We start from the raw sequence: 17,814 nt of genomic DNA on the forward strand, positions 1-17,814 counted from the left end.
CAAAATAAGACTCACTTTGATTTCTTAGAGACCAATTTCTTCAAACTCAGATTCAAACCAAAATAATAGTTTATGTTGGTAAAATGAAAGCGCGTATTCACGAAATGCATACGAATGCAAATTTGAGTCACAAATCTGGACGAATTTTTCCAGGTTCTTTCCAGGTTTTGTTTCCTTATATTTTGTTGGACTGTTCTTCTACTTAATCATTGTTAATAGCTGTTGATTTTGCTGTTAGATCTGTCTAAGTTTCGGTCCTATAATTATGAGTTTCTTAAGTGTGGTCAGATATAAAGCCATCGTTGAGTAATTGTCAAAAAAATGTGGAAGATCTATAAAATCCGCACCTAATTACGATTGATAATCGATGAAAAGCTCTAATTTGCAAGTCCTTCTAGTTGATGACTGAAAGAAAAAAAAAATCGATTTGAATTCTAAACGAATTCACTTCTATGGTCCGGCTCGATGGTGTTAAGTATAAGGCGCTGATTGCATTGAATCAAATGTTTTTAAAAATCAGTGCATTATACTTTACATTGTCGATTTAGGCCATCACACAATTATCTGGATTGAAACGGACTTTTATTAGTGTGTTTGTCATGCTTTTGTCTACGTAACTGTGTGTAATCTCGATTTGTTCTAAGTATATATTTTATACTCCTAACGTGTTTCACACCTATTTCAAATTATTGTTTATAATTACTCAGCAAACGCACTTAGCTAAATTTTACTACGCCTGCTGCCGGCAACTATTTTACAGATTTTGAGCACGATTTCCATGCTTAAACTACACAAAATTACCATGCAGGGTATTTTCACCTCCTTCCATTGTGCTAGGTTCAACCTGTGGGCAAGCTCGTTGGGGCTGTTTTCCACCGCCGCGGCCGGTAGTTGCTGAAGGGGTAACACATAAAACGCGTCATAAGCTCTATAAGATGGCACAGTAGCATAGAATCTCGCGAGCCATTTCCGTCTATACCCCACCCCATGCCCAACTACTGCGACTCGGAGCGCGTTGCTGTAATCTAAAATCTTCAAAAATATAATAGCCCCGGACTGACTCAGGTCTACTACTAGTAGAGCTTACATTAGTATAGACACTTTGGGTGGCTCACAGTGATAGAACATTTTGAGAGGTGCTAGGAAAACACGAGCAAGGAAATTAGCATCAGTGGGAAAATGTATATAAAGAAGTAATTTGGCGCGGGTACGGTTCAGTTTTGAATTGAAATTCGACCGGTAGAAAAGTGCGGGTGTGCGTTACGACAGATAGGTTCTTGTGGAACAGTTGTTCTGTCAATTTCAGAACTCTGGATGAGATGTAAAACATTGATATAAATGGACTGTTTGTATGATTTCAGTGTTTGAAAAGGACTTTCAGAAACGATGAAGCTGCTTTTAACAATTAGTGTAGTGTTTGTGTGTTTAATGTCAGTGCATTCCGATCAATCGGATTTCAACCATATAAACTCGGATGGATCATTCAGCTTTGGGTAATCGAGGGACAAAATTCAGATGGTGTCCCGACAGATAAATCATTATTTAATTGTATGTTGTAGTTTGAAGAATTCTGATGTTGGAGGTCATTACCACACCGCCAGCGGTAATCCAAAAACTGTAGTGAGAGGTCGCTATGGGAGCCGTCAACCGGATACGGGTCGGGTCGAAGAAACAGTGTACACTGCTGGACCACGTGGGTAAGTTCGTGATCAACTGGCTCATTTCAATGCAAAGTGCAACAGTGCCCCCAAGTAGATCCTTCATAACGTAATATGGAACTTTAGCTCCAGAGTTCCGGACCAAGGTTGAACGAATGATTGATGACAATTGCGTCGTTTTCAAGTGCACAGAACAATGTCTGCCGATTTTCCCAAACTAATGTTATGTGGGAATACGATTCGTATACAGTTTAATGAAAACAAATTGTTCGGTTTTTCTATTTTAGATGGTCTACCTTTCTGCTAGAGTGGCAAACTAGCTCATAAGCATGGGGACTTACCTTGAGAATTATATCCACCATCACGTGAATTAGCAGCTCCATTTAACTTGATTTAACTTGACTCCAGTTATTTGAATTATATGATCGTAAAAATTTAGTTCGAATGCTTTATCAGGTGTTGGAATTAATTTTTTGATTTTTTTGCTAAGTATCTTGATTTATTATGCGAGAATCATTGAAGGAAAATCATTTTCTTCACATTCGATTAGCACAACTCTGACAAGCCCGTCGCCATGGTTTGGAATAAATGGAAATCGGTTGGAGTAATGTCCGTAGATCCTCCCCGTTTCCTTTCAAATAACTTCATCATGAGACTTGCACACGGAGTCAAATTTTATCGAACCGACTAGAAAAATTCTACGTAGACTGTTATAAGAGAGGGTGGGGTCTACTTGAAACAGTCTTTGAAGGTCTACACGGAGAACCCTTCGATCATAAAATTGCGATATCGCAGTTTTTGATTTTTGCGATAGTTGATTTAACTAATTTATTTTTGATTCAACCAATATGGTTTTTGATTTGCATATATTCAAGTAGTTGAAAAATATGTTGTTTTGAATGCTGTCAAATGCCGGAGACAGTTGAAAGCAAAACAATAATTGCAATGCAAAATCAACAACTGTTTTAGTTGAAATCTGTTCGCGTCGCTTTAAAATGTCAATGAAAACAACATCGATGGTTAAAGCGTTTGGTGAAATTGTGTTCATTCGATTTGAGAAATTTATGATAACAAGTGTTTATCTAACAGCGGTGTTGTGATAAAGTTAACCTTGTTTAAGATGAAAAAGATTTGGTGAAAAATTAGAAAATGTTAATGAATGATCATCTCGTAATCTTTCAGGTATGCGCAAAAATTTTATGCTTCAAATTCGATCATTGATTTATTTCCAGCAGACTGTTTTACTTCCAGCTGTTTGATACCGATGATGATGTTCATGCATTAGCAATAAAACGCTTTTTGACATGAATTTAATTTATGAAAGTAACAGGAGCGAAGGGTTTCAAACACACAGAACGCACTGCGATTGAATGGCGCGTTTGAATTGCCGTTGCAAAATTTCAATTTCCAGCGGTTGATGCACACAAGCTCATATAAATTGACTGAAATTTTCGCAAATCATTAACATTATTCGAATTGATTCAACTATTTGCAATGTCTAAAACAAATAAAACCGATTTATTTTTCAACTAACAGAATTTTGTTTCAATAACAACACCAGTTATTTCAACTAAAATATTTGTTGAAATTGAAAGGTATGTGTCCTCACTAATTGACAGCATTTTTTTTTCAAACAGTTAAATTAGTTGTTTCAACCATCGTTTCTGCTAATCGAAAAACAAAAATGACAGTTTAGTTAAAACAACAATCAATTAGTTGTACCAAATTTTAACCAATCGAATTCAGAAAATCAACTAATATTCTGGTTGAAATGGGATCGCGGGTGGTTCCGTGTACAAAGGAGGACAAGGGTATTCAGAACAGCCAAATTCAGGTTTGCGTGGTTCCAGATCTTAAGCAATTCCTTACTCGAAAACAGTTGAAAGGTTGAATTCCGAAAAAAGAGATACATAAAATAGGCTCGCCAGAAATTGTGTTCAAGTATTTCAGGGAATCTTTGCTTTATCAAGCCCAAGTAGCAAATGTAACTTATTAAAATTTCAAGATGTTCTAAATTTTTCTTTAAGAATTCTTATTTATGTTCAATACGTTCAGAAAGATTTTTAAATAGTGTTAAGTGTTCTTTGATTTCTGTTAGTGTAAATTATGATTGTTATCGGAAACATCCATTGGGGTAGGTTGGCCGAGTTTTGTGCGGGGTTGGTTGGCCGAGTTATAAATTTAGTGTATACTTGAAATGCTAGCTTTTTTCTGGAGAATACGGTGGATGAGGGAGCAATTCGAAGCCCAATTCGTTCAATTTCAGCATGGTTTTCATCGACTTGTGACACGGTGCATTGTCTTGATGAAACAAAACTTTTTTCTTCTTCAAATGAGGCCGTTTTTTTAAAAAAAATTCGTCCTTCCAGAGATGGCATTTCACCAGAGTGATACACGCTAGAGTCAGATTTTTGCCAAACCGAGGATGCAAAAAACGAAGCACCGCACAAAGAGGAAAGCGCACTTCTTCTCAGTTTCGAATAGACAGCATTTGAGTGTGTGCTTGTGGTTAAAGCAGCTGGCGCGAGTGAAACACATTCTCTTCGCATGAATCGCTCACACGCGCTCTCGTCTAAATACACCCAAGTGACCACTGGCGCGTGATGGCGAGCGAACACTTCTGTGAACTTCAATTAATAGAGAGTAGATCTGGCCTTGCTATGAAAAATTTGAAAGGAAAACCGAAAATTTTACGATAAATTGTTTTATTTTGCTGATTTTGCGTGTCCACGCTTCATCTACGAAAACCATACAGCAGAGTGCTCACCGGCGTGTACACCTCTGTGAAAGTATCTGCATCCACCTCGGAGAATTTATTAGCTAATGCTCTAGCACTTTGGTGCGATTCAGTGGAAGAGGTAAAAGGAAATAAACAAACGCACTCATGATGTGTGCACACTCTATACAACAGTGGTGTATAAATGTGAAAGAGAAGAGCTCTCGTTGAAGTTGTCAGTGCGAGGGGAGAAATTTTGCTTGCTCTTCGTCACACAGAGGAGATAGACATCTCTGCGTCCTTCAAACGCTCTAATAACGCTATATAAAAGTCACTGTTGATGGTTTCAATTCGTTGTTGTTTTTGATCGATTGTGAGCTCACGCGGCACCCATTTTGCACAAAGCTTTCTCATATCCAAATATTCGTGAATAATATGTCCAACACTTTCCTTTGATTGAAATTCATTTTGTGGATTTTTTTCACGTTTTCATCGGTAACAGCCTCTTTTGGACGTCCACTGCGTTCATCGTCTTCGGTGCTCATATGACCAGTACGAAATTTTGCAAACCACTTACGAATTGTTGCTTCGCCCGGTGCAGAGTCTGGATAACACTCATCAAGCCATTTTTTGGTATCGGCGGCACTTTTTTTCATCAAAAAGTAGTGTTTCATCAACACACGAAATTCCTTTTTTTCCATTTTTTTTCACAATAACAAAAGTAGCTTCACTCAAAATGTAATATCTCACAAACTAATAATCAGACAGCTGTCAAATTTATACACGTATCTTTTGAAGGTTGGTACTAACTGAAAATGGTATGGATTTAATTCTAGTGGCGCCCTCTCATAGAAACGATACGAACTTTTCAGCCGATCTGTTACTATACGCTCGGTATTATTATTCCCTCATACATATTACTTACTACCTAGGACAGGAACTGACAATTGTTAATCCACTTTTAGGACCAATTTCGGACCAGCTCGTGATTGGTTGAAATTGACATAAGCAAGTACAAGTTGTTGAAATCAATATTACCGCAGGGTGGTAGAAAAAGTGTTGTCAGTATCGTTGGTAACAATGCTTGATATTGGATATTTTATTCTTCAGGTCATCTTTTCAAAATTATTAATTTCAATAGGATTTAAGTTCAATTTGTTTTTAAGTCCTGTCAATGCGGAAAGTATACGAGTACATTTAACAATCACTGGATGATACAAAGAGAAAGCCTGAAATCACGAAGTGTGATATGGACGAGAATATTGATTATGTTGGTTGAAAATAGCACCGAATCTTTGGATACTTCTGTATGTTATTATTTTTCTCAAATAGAATATGTTGAATACTTTAGTTAATAAAGCTGCAAGAATTAATTACCCAAAATTGAGTGTTTTAGAAAAATTTTATTCAGCTGTTTCAACTAAACGTTTTCTTCAAAACAAACACCTGATCAAAATTAATCCAGAGCTATATTTTTGACCGATATAACATTTGTCTAAATGTTTTCAAATGATAAATAATTGCATGTTATAAGGGGAGAAAGTTTTCAGAATGAATAATTATCTCTACTGGCAACAGTGATCGCGAGGCATTTATTATTTACAGCAGGGAGCAACCGGAATAAGAAGAGAAATATTTTTCTGGAAAAAGAAGCCAGTTGTCTGGTCCTGTCCTAGCTTACTACGAGTTACTACGGTTTTCTTATGAGGCGTGATAACTGCTCGATTCTCTCTTGCTTTTTTTCTCTTCACTCATGATTCCAATTGATCTAAGTTGTTTCCACTAATGAACGTTTTCCATTGATGCATTTGATGTGTTTCATTGCTTTGACACTTCAAATTGCTTTTACTTACTTTTTCTTCAAATCTACACTTCAATTTATTGCTACCGAGTTTTAACAAAAAATTGTTAGCTGACACTTCAGCAAAAAACAACTGTAAAAATTTCACTGAAAAATCAGTAAACAAGTATCTTCTTTGCTGAACATTTCCATTGCAGAAATTAATCACAGCATTTAATTAAAAATTCAGTAATTACGCTGTAATCAATGAGCGCTTTAGCATTCATTGCTTATTACTACATTTAAAGCAAACAATGTGTTACTAAATTAGTTACAGCAAACTATTTTGCTGTTTTTGTTTTTAATGATTTTCACATAAACTACAACAAAGTTTGCAAAATTTGTTTGAAAAAAGTGGAATAAATTTTTGTTTCATAATTTTCACTTACGCTTAAATTCTATTTATTTTTTTTAATCGGTTCTTAAGCTATTGTTCTCACCATTTCAACAGTTTGTCTCACTTTGAGCAACCATATCTCAGGAACAACTCGACTTTTTTAAATTAAATGTACACATTTTTCAGTCTCTAATAAAGAGTAATAACTAAATAAAAATTGAAAATTAGGCAACCCATGGTTTTTTGTAATCTACACTCCCCGTTTACAAGAAAATCTGTCCTTAATATACTTGTTGTAATATACAATAGATTTTCACGAGATATTAACTAAGATTTGACGGTTTGATTTGATTTTACTAGAAACTTTCATTTTCGAAAGTTTCTCGGGTTGCATTTGAAATGTGGTTTCTCCTTATCCCTAGGGTGGCGCTGTTTTAGAACTTGGAATAGATTTTCCCATCCGGTCCCTAGAGGATGACGTTCCGCATTTCATTTTCGTTTGAAATCTGTTTTTTTTGGGTAAGAATATGGATATTAAAGGTTTTATTTATTTTTTGTTCCGTTCTAGATTTCGTGCCCGTGGCCCAAAGATTCACAGGAAGCAAAATCTGTCACAGGTCCCCCGAGGCCCGGTAGGAACTCCAGAGGATCCTTTGGCGGATCCATACGATGATCCTAGCTATGATTTCCAATTCAAAACTCGAAACTACCAGCGTCGGGAAGGTGCCGATAGCAACGGACGGGTTAATGGCTTGTATACCTACGTTGATGACGTTGGGGAACAGCATTCTGTGCGTTATTCAGCTGGTTCTGGAACAGGTTTTGAAGTCGCGAATCCTGTACCGGATGCTCCTAATACTCTGGCATACGAAAGTCCACTCTACAAAACTCATAAACAGGTTCGCGGTAAAGTCGCTTTCGAGAGTGGTCCGACTGGGTCTGGCCAATATAAGTAGGATATGTTGGATTGATTTTGTATTTCTGTAAATGACCGAAACATATTTTACAGGTTGCAATCGGTAGGACCAGATCAAAGACGATCGGAAACGACTGGACCAGATGGAGTAACAAGGGGTTCGTACTCATTTTTGGATGACAAAGGAATTCAACGAACAGTTCAATATATCGCAGGAGCTGGAATTGGGTACAAGGTGGTTCAAAGTACTACAGGAACAGGAAGTCATTTGCTTGCTCAACCTGCTACCAACTTCGGCATTAGTCACGTAGAACAAAGTGATGTAACTGACAATAATAATCCTACGCACAATGCGGTTCCATCAGGACCAGCTTCATTTCCAACTGCCAGTGAACGACCGGGATCTGGTGGTTCTAGACCGACTGCTGCCGGTTACGATGACACTCGTCCGTCTGGATCGGCGGGATACGACAGTTCAAGGCCCGTGGGTAGTGGCTATGATGGATCGATATCTGACCATGATGGGTATGATACCGGCAGACCTAAAGGACCATCTTTCGATGACGACTTCGATCGAAAACGACCAACAACGTCTCCAAGCAAAATTCCATCGAGTACGGATCGACCAGATTCTGGTGAGAATAAAGTACGTTTTCCAGACGAAGAATCGGATTATGGTGGAAGACCTCAAGATGATAGTATCATTGGGCTTATCCCACCGAAGTATGATTACGAACAAACTGAGGAATCTCCTTTATCGGGACCATTCGACATCAGTATCTCCAGCGGTCCGTCAGCCCCGTCGGGACCCGGTATTCCCAGTTACGATGAATCCGCTCCCAGAACATTCAACTCCAACGATTTCACCAACTATCCTGAGGTCTCGTATGATAGGAAAAAGTTAGAGGAGGACAGGAAAAAAGACTGGCGTGACTTCTCCAAGGACTCAACGATTATCAAAAATGTCGGCGATTGGTATGTGGGACTAGCACCAGGAGCATCGGTGAGGGCTCACATACAAAACATAGACCTACTGCCGTACGGAGGTCGTGCTCCGTCGCCCAGTGAGGCACTACGAAGAGATACTCAACCAAAGCCCAAATCAAACCGTCCGTATGATCGGCGGAAGCGAAGTGAACGAAAGTGAGCCGTTAGTGTATTTAGTTACTTCTTTTTTACTGTGCAAGACATTTCTGAACGAGTCGTACCAGAGTTGTAAATAAATTATTCAACAAAATTGATTTCTGAGTCGCATTCTTATTCAAATATACTTCTTGACATATCCAAATTAAAAAAGTATTCTGACGATTGGTAAACATTGAAGTAAATATTCCTTCCACGTATTACGATAAAATAGAACCGGAACAATACTAACAGAACATCCGAATGTGTATTTTGCCTTTGGCGAATAAAGTATGTAATCATTAAGTATGAATTAAGAACTGCTTCTCTATTCTACTAGTAGCCTGTTGAATGAAACAAATTGTTGGAATGATGGTTAATGATCATAGCCATCGTTAGTGTGTAGGCACAATCTGTTAGATACTGACAAATGCATTTCCGGCGATGGTGTACAGAACCAACTTAGCGTGAAGCAGTAGATGCAAACATGATTTGTGGAGTTGAAAGAAAACGTGTTCTGTTTGATGAAGAACAAGAACTGCTAATGAGCATATGAATAATGATTGAATCAAATTTCTATGAATGTTTCGGTTTTTGATTTTTTTCAGAAATACACAATTCTGCATTTTTATTATTCGTTGCTTTAAGACGATATCATTTTACATGTTTTGTATTGTTTTTCCACAACTATAGTACTAAGACTCTGCTGACAATTAGGGTTTGATCGTTGATGGTGTTTGATTAATAATTCTATCATCGTTTTAGGTACGCAATTGAATGAAAAGGGCGCCAGTTTTAGTAACAAGCTGTTATATATTCAAGCTCTGGTCGAAAAGGACTCTTTGTGCCAATAGAATCGTAGCACTAGCCATGGAATTGTTCTGTATGCTGTTTGCGTGTATGTTTTTGTTGAGAACAAGCATCTAAATGGCCGAATACAAAATTTCATCTATCCACTAGTGTTTGAATAACAACTTATCGTGTCAGACGCGTTCTAGTTTTCATCATGCTATGGCAAAAGACGCACCAGCGCATTCATGCATAAAAGCAACGGTAAAATTAAATGATTTGCGGTACGGATTGGCCCACCATCCCCTGTATTCTCCAGACCTGGTCCCCTGCGACTATTATCTATTTCCAAACCGGTGATAATTCTTTTTTTTTTCAAAGGGCATCAAAATGTTGGAGGACCGATGGGTCAAGTGCAAGGGTGCGACATTTTTGTATACTGTTGCCAAGCATAAGACAGTCACTGCCAACGATACGCGCGCGCAGCTGCTACTTTCAACAGTAGCCAACACGCAATGACACGAGAGCTTGCCGCAATCATGAGAGCCACGATACACGACAGCAATATTGAGAGCAGTTAATTTTGTCGCACTCTTTCACAGCAGTCCAAGCTACAGCGTTCGTTTTGTGGTAGTGTACGTACATAACATAGTAGCTGCTTTGATCAATTTCGGTCACAGGTTTTGAGAATGTCACGAGCTCAAAATGTCATGACATTTTCATAATGGGACTATCGGTTCAATTTCAGTTTTGAAAAAATTCAATCACAGAGCTTGTTCATGCAGATGTTTCAAAAATATTACAACTATTCACTTAAATTTCATACACGAAGTGTCAGGAGCGCAGCTTTTGCCTTTCTAGTATGACGCAAAGGCAAGAAATCTTTCAGCAGAGACAATAAGTTCTGCGATCCTATTACTTCTACAATTCTGGTTCATATTAAACGGGATTTAATTGTTTAATCGAAAACAAAGCATTTACTTTGCTTTTCTCACTGAACCGCTTCCTTCCAACGGCAGTGCAGAGAAACAAAACACGTAAGGATACACAAAAAACCGTTTGTATTGGGAAGCAAGACTTTCTTGTGCATGTCCCCCTACACCTCATGAGAATCGACATATAACGAATTTCAAAGTTAAACCTTGTTGGCGACTGTCTCTCGAAAGTTGTTGAATTTTGAAGGAGCTACTGTTTATTGTGGCTAGCCATTCTCAGATTGAAAAGAGTAGAACAGCTATCGATGAGAGCAAACGGCGACATTCACGAGAGAAAATGTCATGAGACCTATGACATTTTTCATCTGCTATAGTCGTGGCGAAGTACAAACGACGACTGCTGTCATTTGCGCGGTTTGACTGTCTGCTGTTTCAAAATTGTGTTCTTTTTTTCAATTCATCTCAGTGATTCGCGGTTCTCAGTAAAAATCCCATAGTATTTAGTACCGATATTCAACCGAAGCTTTAAGAATCGAAAATGACTGAAATAGGTTTCACAATGACTTTTACCTGTTGGTGCTCGAGTCTGTAATAGTTTTGGTTTCAAAAGTGGTTACTTCGATTTGTAATATTTTAGTCACTCTTTATCAACGTTACCAGGTATACCGATTTCTCGCTATTTATAAAGATTTTAGACCTCTATACCGCAATACAGATATGCACTCCCAAAATACCGATAATTCACGGATCATATAGATAAATACCGATTTTGGTTTTTTGGTGCAATAGACTTGGTTGTCGTGGGACCTTTTTTTTTGTCACTTTAATGAGCATTGGTGATATTTTCCTGGTACTTATATAGAAGAGATTTTGATACCGATATGGTACAGATAAATTTTTGCGTCGAATACAGATTTTTGGAAAAATGACCCGGCAACGCTACTCTTTATAGCCAAGCGTCACGGATTTTCAAAACATCGATGAAAGAATGAGAATTGAAATTCTGCTGATGCTCGCTGCAGACGTTAGTTTGGTTTCATCATGTCATAAGCGGCCGTGACACGAGGATTATTTACATCATTTTTAATGATTACTAAGTAATGGCATGGTAATTTGTATGGAGAAATCATCATTACTGCCCTTACACGAACATTAAAAATGACATTACTTTTTAGTAACGACACTTTTAATGACCGTTTAAGGGCCGCTATAGAGGAAAGAGTTACGTTTGCAATTATACTATCTCTTTTCTTCATTTGTCCTGGTGTCTGTCATTCACGAATGAGAAGCGGTCCTTACACGAGAATTATAATTGTCATTTTTAATGATCATTAGTAATGATATTTCAAATTTGTATTGGGAACTCGTCATTACTGCACCTTACACGTTCATTAAAATGGTATTAGTTTTTAGTAATGACACTTTTAATGATCGTGTAAGGTCCGCTAGACAATGAAATATTGAAAATAAGGCTTGGATTCTTTCATTGAGAATGCGTGACAATTTTAAGCTCTGGCCTCAATAGACCTGACATGCGTAGTGATTCCCCTGCAAATCTATCGACAGTTTTCTCAAAACAGGAACAACAGGAATGTAATGCCAAGACTTTGTTAATAAAAACAAAACAAAATACGATTTGTCAATTTTTTGTTGGTTTGACATAGAGTCGCAAATCTATGTTCAGTTTTACAAATACTAAGCGGAAAACAAAATGTGAAGTGAAATAAATTAAAAGTTTACAAAATAGATGTTTCTGTTGGAAAAATACACCCAGAGGAAAAAACTCGAAATTGCGTTCTTATGCATTCCGTGCATACGCGTTTACCATAGACAAACCACACATTTTTGCTCATCCGCACAATTTTTGCAATGGTCACCGATCCAGCTTAATTAATGCATTCCGTAAAAATAATCGTAGAAGTGGCGTAACCAACAAAGCGCCTGGCTCTGATGGCTTAACCGATTGAGACAATCATTGTCTCGTATGAAAGGTATAGTGTGGTTTCGGGTCAAGTGTCATGGTAAGTACTTACGAATCAGAAGATATAAACGAATAAGTGACACAACCGACAAACTGCACTGTTTTCAATGCGCACAAGTTTCTAAACTATTTCGACATATTCGAGCAAATTCGAGGTTTCAAAGGAGTTTTTTTTCCCATAAATACGTTTATTTCTTAAGGCAATTTACATAAGTTTTTCTTCGCCGTAGCATCACTTTTACATAGAATTCTTATCCTAATATAATACTAATATAGTCACAACGATTTGAAATTAATAAAACATATTTTTCTTATATTTTAAATATTATATTAGGTATTTCGTTATTTATTATTGAATCTACTTAAGAACATTATTTGAACCAACTGATTAACTGCTATAAATTATAAAATAAGCTGAAATTTTTATACATTTTGTTGTTGATTTCGTAACCTATTTTGAGTTTGTTTTTATCAGCACATCATTTTCATTAAAATTTTGCTATTGGATGAACTAATGGACTCAGTAGGAGTCAGAACTAACCCTCAAAAGGGTCAATTATTAAATTGAAACTCCAATTTTCTTTATGAAATGATAAAGAAGTTTCATGTATGAAAGGTCACGACAAGCAAGAATGTCTCGAACTGGGACATTGGATAGTCTACCTTGGGTACGCAAAGAATTTATTAGTCGAGATCTGACTTCACGCATGTCCAAACGACATGATCAATATCCCGATAACCTTCTCCACAAGCACAATGATTAGTCTCGGAGAGCCCAATTCGAAGGAGATCTACGTCTAACGTGTAGTGATTGGACATGAGTCTGGACATCTCACGAATGAAATCCCTACTCACATCCAGTCTCCTGAACCATGCATTTGTCGATATTTTCGGAATAATTGAGTGCATCCACCGACCCATATCATCTCTATCCCAAGAAGCTTACCAGCTGGAAATTGTTCTTTGGCGAGATGCGCTATATAATTCGTTGAAAGCAATCGGTCTCTCATAAATTTCACCCTCAATAGCACCACATTTGGCTAAAATATCAGCTCTTTCATTGCCAGGAATGGAGCAACGAGCCGGGACCCAGACTATAGTGATTAGATAATTATTATTCAATATGTCATTCAGGCACTGTTTTATTTTGCCCAAGAAAAACGGTTCGTTCTTGCCAGTCATGTTTGAGCGAATGGCTTCAATTGCACTCAGACTATCTGTGAAGAGGAAATAATGGTTTGGAGATAATGTAACGATTACACTCAAACTATAATGAACTGCTGCTAACTCTGCTATATAAACAGATGCAGGTTCTTGAAGCCTGAATGAAGCCGAAACATTATTGTTGAACATACCAAACCCTGTCGCTTCTTCAATTCGCGATCCGTCCGTGTAAAACATTTTCTCAGAGTCAATAAGCCTGAACTTACTTGAAAATATTTTTGGGATTTCCGTCGAGCGTAGATGATCCAAGATTCCACGCACTTCGCGCTGCATGGATGTATCGAAAATTAAAGTTGAGTTAGGGGCATTCAGGATGCTGACACGGATCTTGATGGGTTGATTTCCTGCGACATGTGGTTAAAATATACTGTCATGAATTTTGTTTGAGATCGATGCTCGACTAGTCGTTCGAAATTATTAATTACCATGGGATTCAGCATCTTATTAGCAGGCGTGATGAAAGCTCCCAAAATCGATCTTTCAATGGAAGAACTCCCGCCAGAACTTCAAGACTCATTGTATGTGTCGAATGCATGCAGCCTAAAGCAATTCGCAAACAACGATACTGAATTCGCTCCAGTTTGATAATATGAGAGTTTGCAGCGGAATGGAAACAAACGCATCCATATTCTATCACTAAAAGTATCGTTGTCTGATACAATTTTATTAGATCTTGCGGATGAGCACCCCACCAAGATCCTGTTATTGTTCGAAGAAAATTTGTTGGCATTATGTTATCAGAAACCTAATGTGTCCTCCCCACGTGCATTTGGAATCAAACCACACCCCGAGGTATTTGAAAGTCAAAACCTGTTGGATCATTCTTCCCATCATATGAAGCTGAAGCCGCGCAAGATCATGCTTTCTTGAAAAGACGACCAGCTCTGTTTTCTCCGCAGAGAATTCGATACCCAGATGAACAGCCCAAACAGACAAGTTATCTAGGGTATCTTGCCATGGTTTTTGCAGATCAATAGCTTTGGGTCCAGTAACTGAAACCACGCCATCATCTGCCAATTGACTCAGGGTACATGGGGTTACTAGACAGCTGTCAATGTTGTTTACATAGAAATTATACAGGAGCGGGCTGAGGCATGAGCCTTGCGGGAGACCCATGTAGCTAATTCTGATTGTTGCGAAATCGGCATGTGAAAAATACATGCACTTCTCTGACAAAAGGTTGTACAAATAATTATTTATAATCGGTGGAAGTCCATGTTGGTGGAGCTTGTCAGAAAGAACATCAATGGAAACTGAATCAAATGCTCCTTTAATGTCTAAAAACACAGATGCCATTTGTTGTTTTTGAGCGAAGGCAATTTGGATGTCAGACGAAAGTAATGCAAGGCAATCATTTGTCCCTTTATTTCTACGGAAACCAAACTGAGTATCTGACAACAAACCGTTCGTCTCGACCCAAGTGTCGAGACGTCGTAGAATAATTTTTTCGAACAATTTTCTGATGCAGGACAACATTGCAATGGGTCTATATGAGTTGTGATTGGAAGCTGGTTTCCCCGGCTTTTGAATGGCGATAACTTTCACTTGCCTCCAGTCAGGTGGGACAATATTTTGCTCAAGAAACTTGTTGAACAATTCCAACAAACGTCTTTTTGCAAGGTCGGGCAGATTCTTCACCAAATTGAATTTAATTCTGTCCAACCCAGGAGCGTTATTGTTACAAGACAAGAGTGCTATAGAAAACTCCATAATTGAAAAGGGGTTATTAATAAAACCATTAGTTGGAAGAGATTCTCGAATAATGCTCCGCGTAGGAACAGAATCTGGGCAAACTTTCTGAGCAAAGTCAAATATCCATCGGTTCGAGTATTCATTACTCTCATTGCCCACGTTACGATTCCTCATTCGTCTGGCCGTATTCCAAAAAGTGCTCATTGAGGTTTCTCTTGAAAAACCTTCGACAAAATGTCTCTAGTAACTACATTTTTTGACTCGAAGTATGCTTTTGTACTTGGTTTCTAAAACCATAAATTTTTCAAAATTCTGAGCAGTTCCTCCTCCTCGTTTTAAAAACGTTTTGAAAGCATTTTGTTTCGCGTGCTTAGCATCTGAGCACTCTTTGTCCCACCAGGGGATGGAAGGCCTTCTGTTAGTCGTTGGCCCAGGAAAGCGTTTAGTTTGGGATTGTTCTGCGGCCTCCAGAATCGAGCAAACGAGGAAGTCACATTCTTCAAGTGGAGGGAGTATCTGCAGAGTTGATCAGTAATCAATTATACTGAAGATGCAGAAGAATCAGAAGAATAATTCGACGAAACCGAACGCCCGTACATGTACAGTGTGCACGACCGTACAGTATTATTTTAATCTTGCCTATTGTCGTTTCATATCATAAGTAACATTTACTGCAGTGTACAATAAAAATCAATCCACTTCTTCTTAATTATTCAGCCGTCCGTGAAGGAAAAATGATTCTTTTCTGTCTAATTCATGCCATTTGGAGATTGATAGAAAGTTACATTAATCATTTGATGATTGACTGACTAGATGAGTTTGTATATGAATTCTGTGCTCACTATCAGCATTAGAGCTAATTATGACCGGAAAATAATATAGATTATTCGGGTTCTATCGAAGTGATTCGGGTCACATTCCCGGAACTGAAGAATTTATAATAACATATTTGAACTTGATCATTGACCTTACGTTGTCGGTTACGTTACTTATAAGTTTATATTTCCCGAACCGGAAATGTTCGTCATGACTATGTCAAACATGACAATCGCTCGTATATTTTTTTAAAGAAAAAAGTACATTTTATAGAAAAATCAAGAAACTACTATAAATCGATTTAAAAAAACCAGTTCATTTTTAGTACGCATTTTATTTAAAAATAATGAATAACAACAATAATTTCCGGGTTGGCGATTCAATGCCCAGGGCACTGACATGTAAGACACAAGCCAGTAGTCATATGTTCGAGCCCCGACTCCGAAGAAATCTTAATGTTAGTAGGATGGTAGTATGCCATGCAATGATTCTGTACACTACACAGCAAACAAAATTGTAACAATCTCTATGTGATTATCAATCGATGTGAGAAAAATAGATGTGCTGAACATCAAATGCAATAATTTCCTGTTTTCAAGAAATATTGCAGATAAATCACACGTTATTACATGGAAACAAAGTATTGAGTACATTACATCACCCTAACTGAAAATTGTATGTGATTCTGATATGAAATTATGCACCTTTTGGTGTAATATTACAACCTAACGACGCCAAGATTGTTGTGATATTATATCGCAAGCGTTGCACATCAGTAGTGAGTAGTGATGTGCAGCAATTTTAATGTAATATCAAAAATGTGTTTGTGTTGTTCTAATATTACACGAAAAGATGCATAATTTCCTATCGGAATCGTATACAATATTCAGTCAAGCTGATATAATCTACTCAATACGTTGTTCCAATGTAATACCGTGTAATTTATCTGCAATATTTCTTGAAAACAGAAAATTATTGCATTTGATGTTCAGTACGTCTGATTTTTTTCGCATCGATTGATAAACACATTGAGATTGTTACAATTCTTTTTTTTGCTGTATATGAATCGGCTGCGAAGTCTGTTGAAAACTGTGGGATTTGGATACGAAAAATTTCATACTTGACAGCTACGTCAGTCTCAGTACGAAAATCCACCAACATTCGACTCAGCAATCCTTGACCACGAACAAGAGCAAGCAGCAACTGACAGGTAAGACGTGACCACAATAGACCTAACATGCGGAGTGATTCCCTGCAATTTTATCGACAATTTGCACAAAACAGAATCGTAAATGGCTTTGATGGCTTAACCAATTGCGGCAATCTTAGACTCCGTAACGTAAAGAAAAGTAATCTTAGACTCGTTCGAAAGGTACAGCGTGGTTTCAGGTCAAATGGTGTGGTGGGCACTTACGAATCAGTAGATATAATCGAATATGTGACACAACCGACAAACTGCACTATTTTCAATGCACACAATTTTCTAAATGATTTCGACAAGCCCGTTTGAAGGAAGTAAAGGAGTCAATCATCCTGCTTAAATATATATTTGCTGATACTTTCGGTACCAGGAATGTTACCGAAAAGTGGCGCAATTCCAAATGAAGGAAATGCTATAATTCGACTATTTGAATGACGAAATAAAGGCATTATCACACCAATATGTGGATTAAGAAGCGATTGTTGTTGTTTTTCTTTTCATTTTCGCTGCTTTATTCTAGATTTTCGCAAATGACGAATCACACGCGCCACTTTCCTACCGGAACTACTATAACCATCTTAAGGCAT

The 17,814-nt window shown here is 37.7% G+C and overlaps 1 protein-coding gene across 2 annotated transcripts; it reads left to right on the forward strand.

Annotated features, from left to right (window-relative positions):
• The first annotated feature begins 1,233 nt into the window (after window positions 1-1,233).
• LOC131437646 (uncharacterized) lies at window positions 1,234-8,708 on the forward strand. 2 transcript variants are annotated; one of them, XM_058607126.1, is made up of 5 exons: window positions 1,234-1,493; window positions 1,560-1,697; window positions 7,120-7,503; window positions 7,561-7,625; window positions 7,683-8,708. In XM_058607126.1, exons 1-5 carry the CDS (start codon window positions 1,387-1,389, stop codon window positions 8,612-8,614), a joined length of 1,626 nt encoding a protein of 541 aa, XP_058463109.1. In that variant the 5' UTR covers window positions 1,234-1,386; the 3' UTR covers window positions 8,615-8,708. The 2 variants fall into 2 exon arrangements, with proteins under 2 accessions (XP_058463109.1, XP_058463107.1); XM_058607124.1 differs by having other exon boundaries at window positions 7,561-8,708.
• The last annotated feature ends 9,106 nt before the right edge of the window (window positions 8,709-17,814 follow it).

Source organism: Malaya genurostris, chromosome 3 (assembly GCF_030247185.1).
Source record: "Malaya genurostris strain Urasoe2022 chromosome 3, Malgen_1.1, whole genome shotgun sequence".
Classification (NCBI taxonomy): Eukaryota; Metazoa; Arthropoda; class Insecta; order Diptera; family Culicidae; genus Malaya; species Malaya genurostris.

Coding starts and splice junctions, on each gene's coding strand:
- LOC131437646 (XM_058607124.1), top strand. CDS start 1,387: ATGAAGCTGCTTTTAACAATTAGTGTAGTGTTTGTGTGTTTAATGTCA. Junction 1,494..1,559: donor GATGGATCATTCAGCTTTGG/GTAATCGAGGGA, acceptor TGTATGTTGTAG/TTTGAAGAATTCTGATGTTG. Junction 7,504..7,560: donor ACTGGGTCTGGCCAATATAA/GTAGGATATGTT, acceptor CATATTTTACAG/GTTGCAATCGGTAGGACCAG.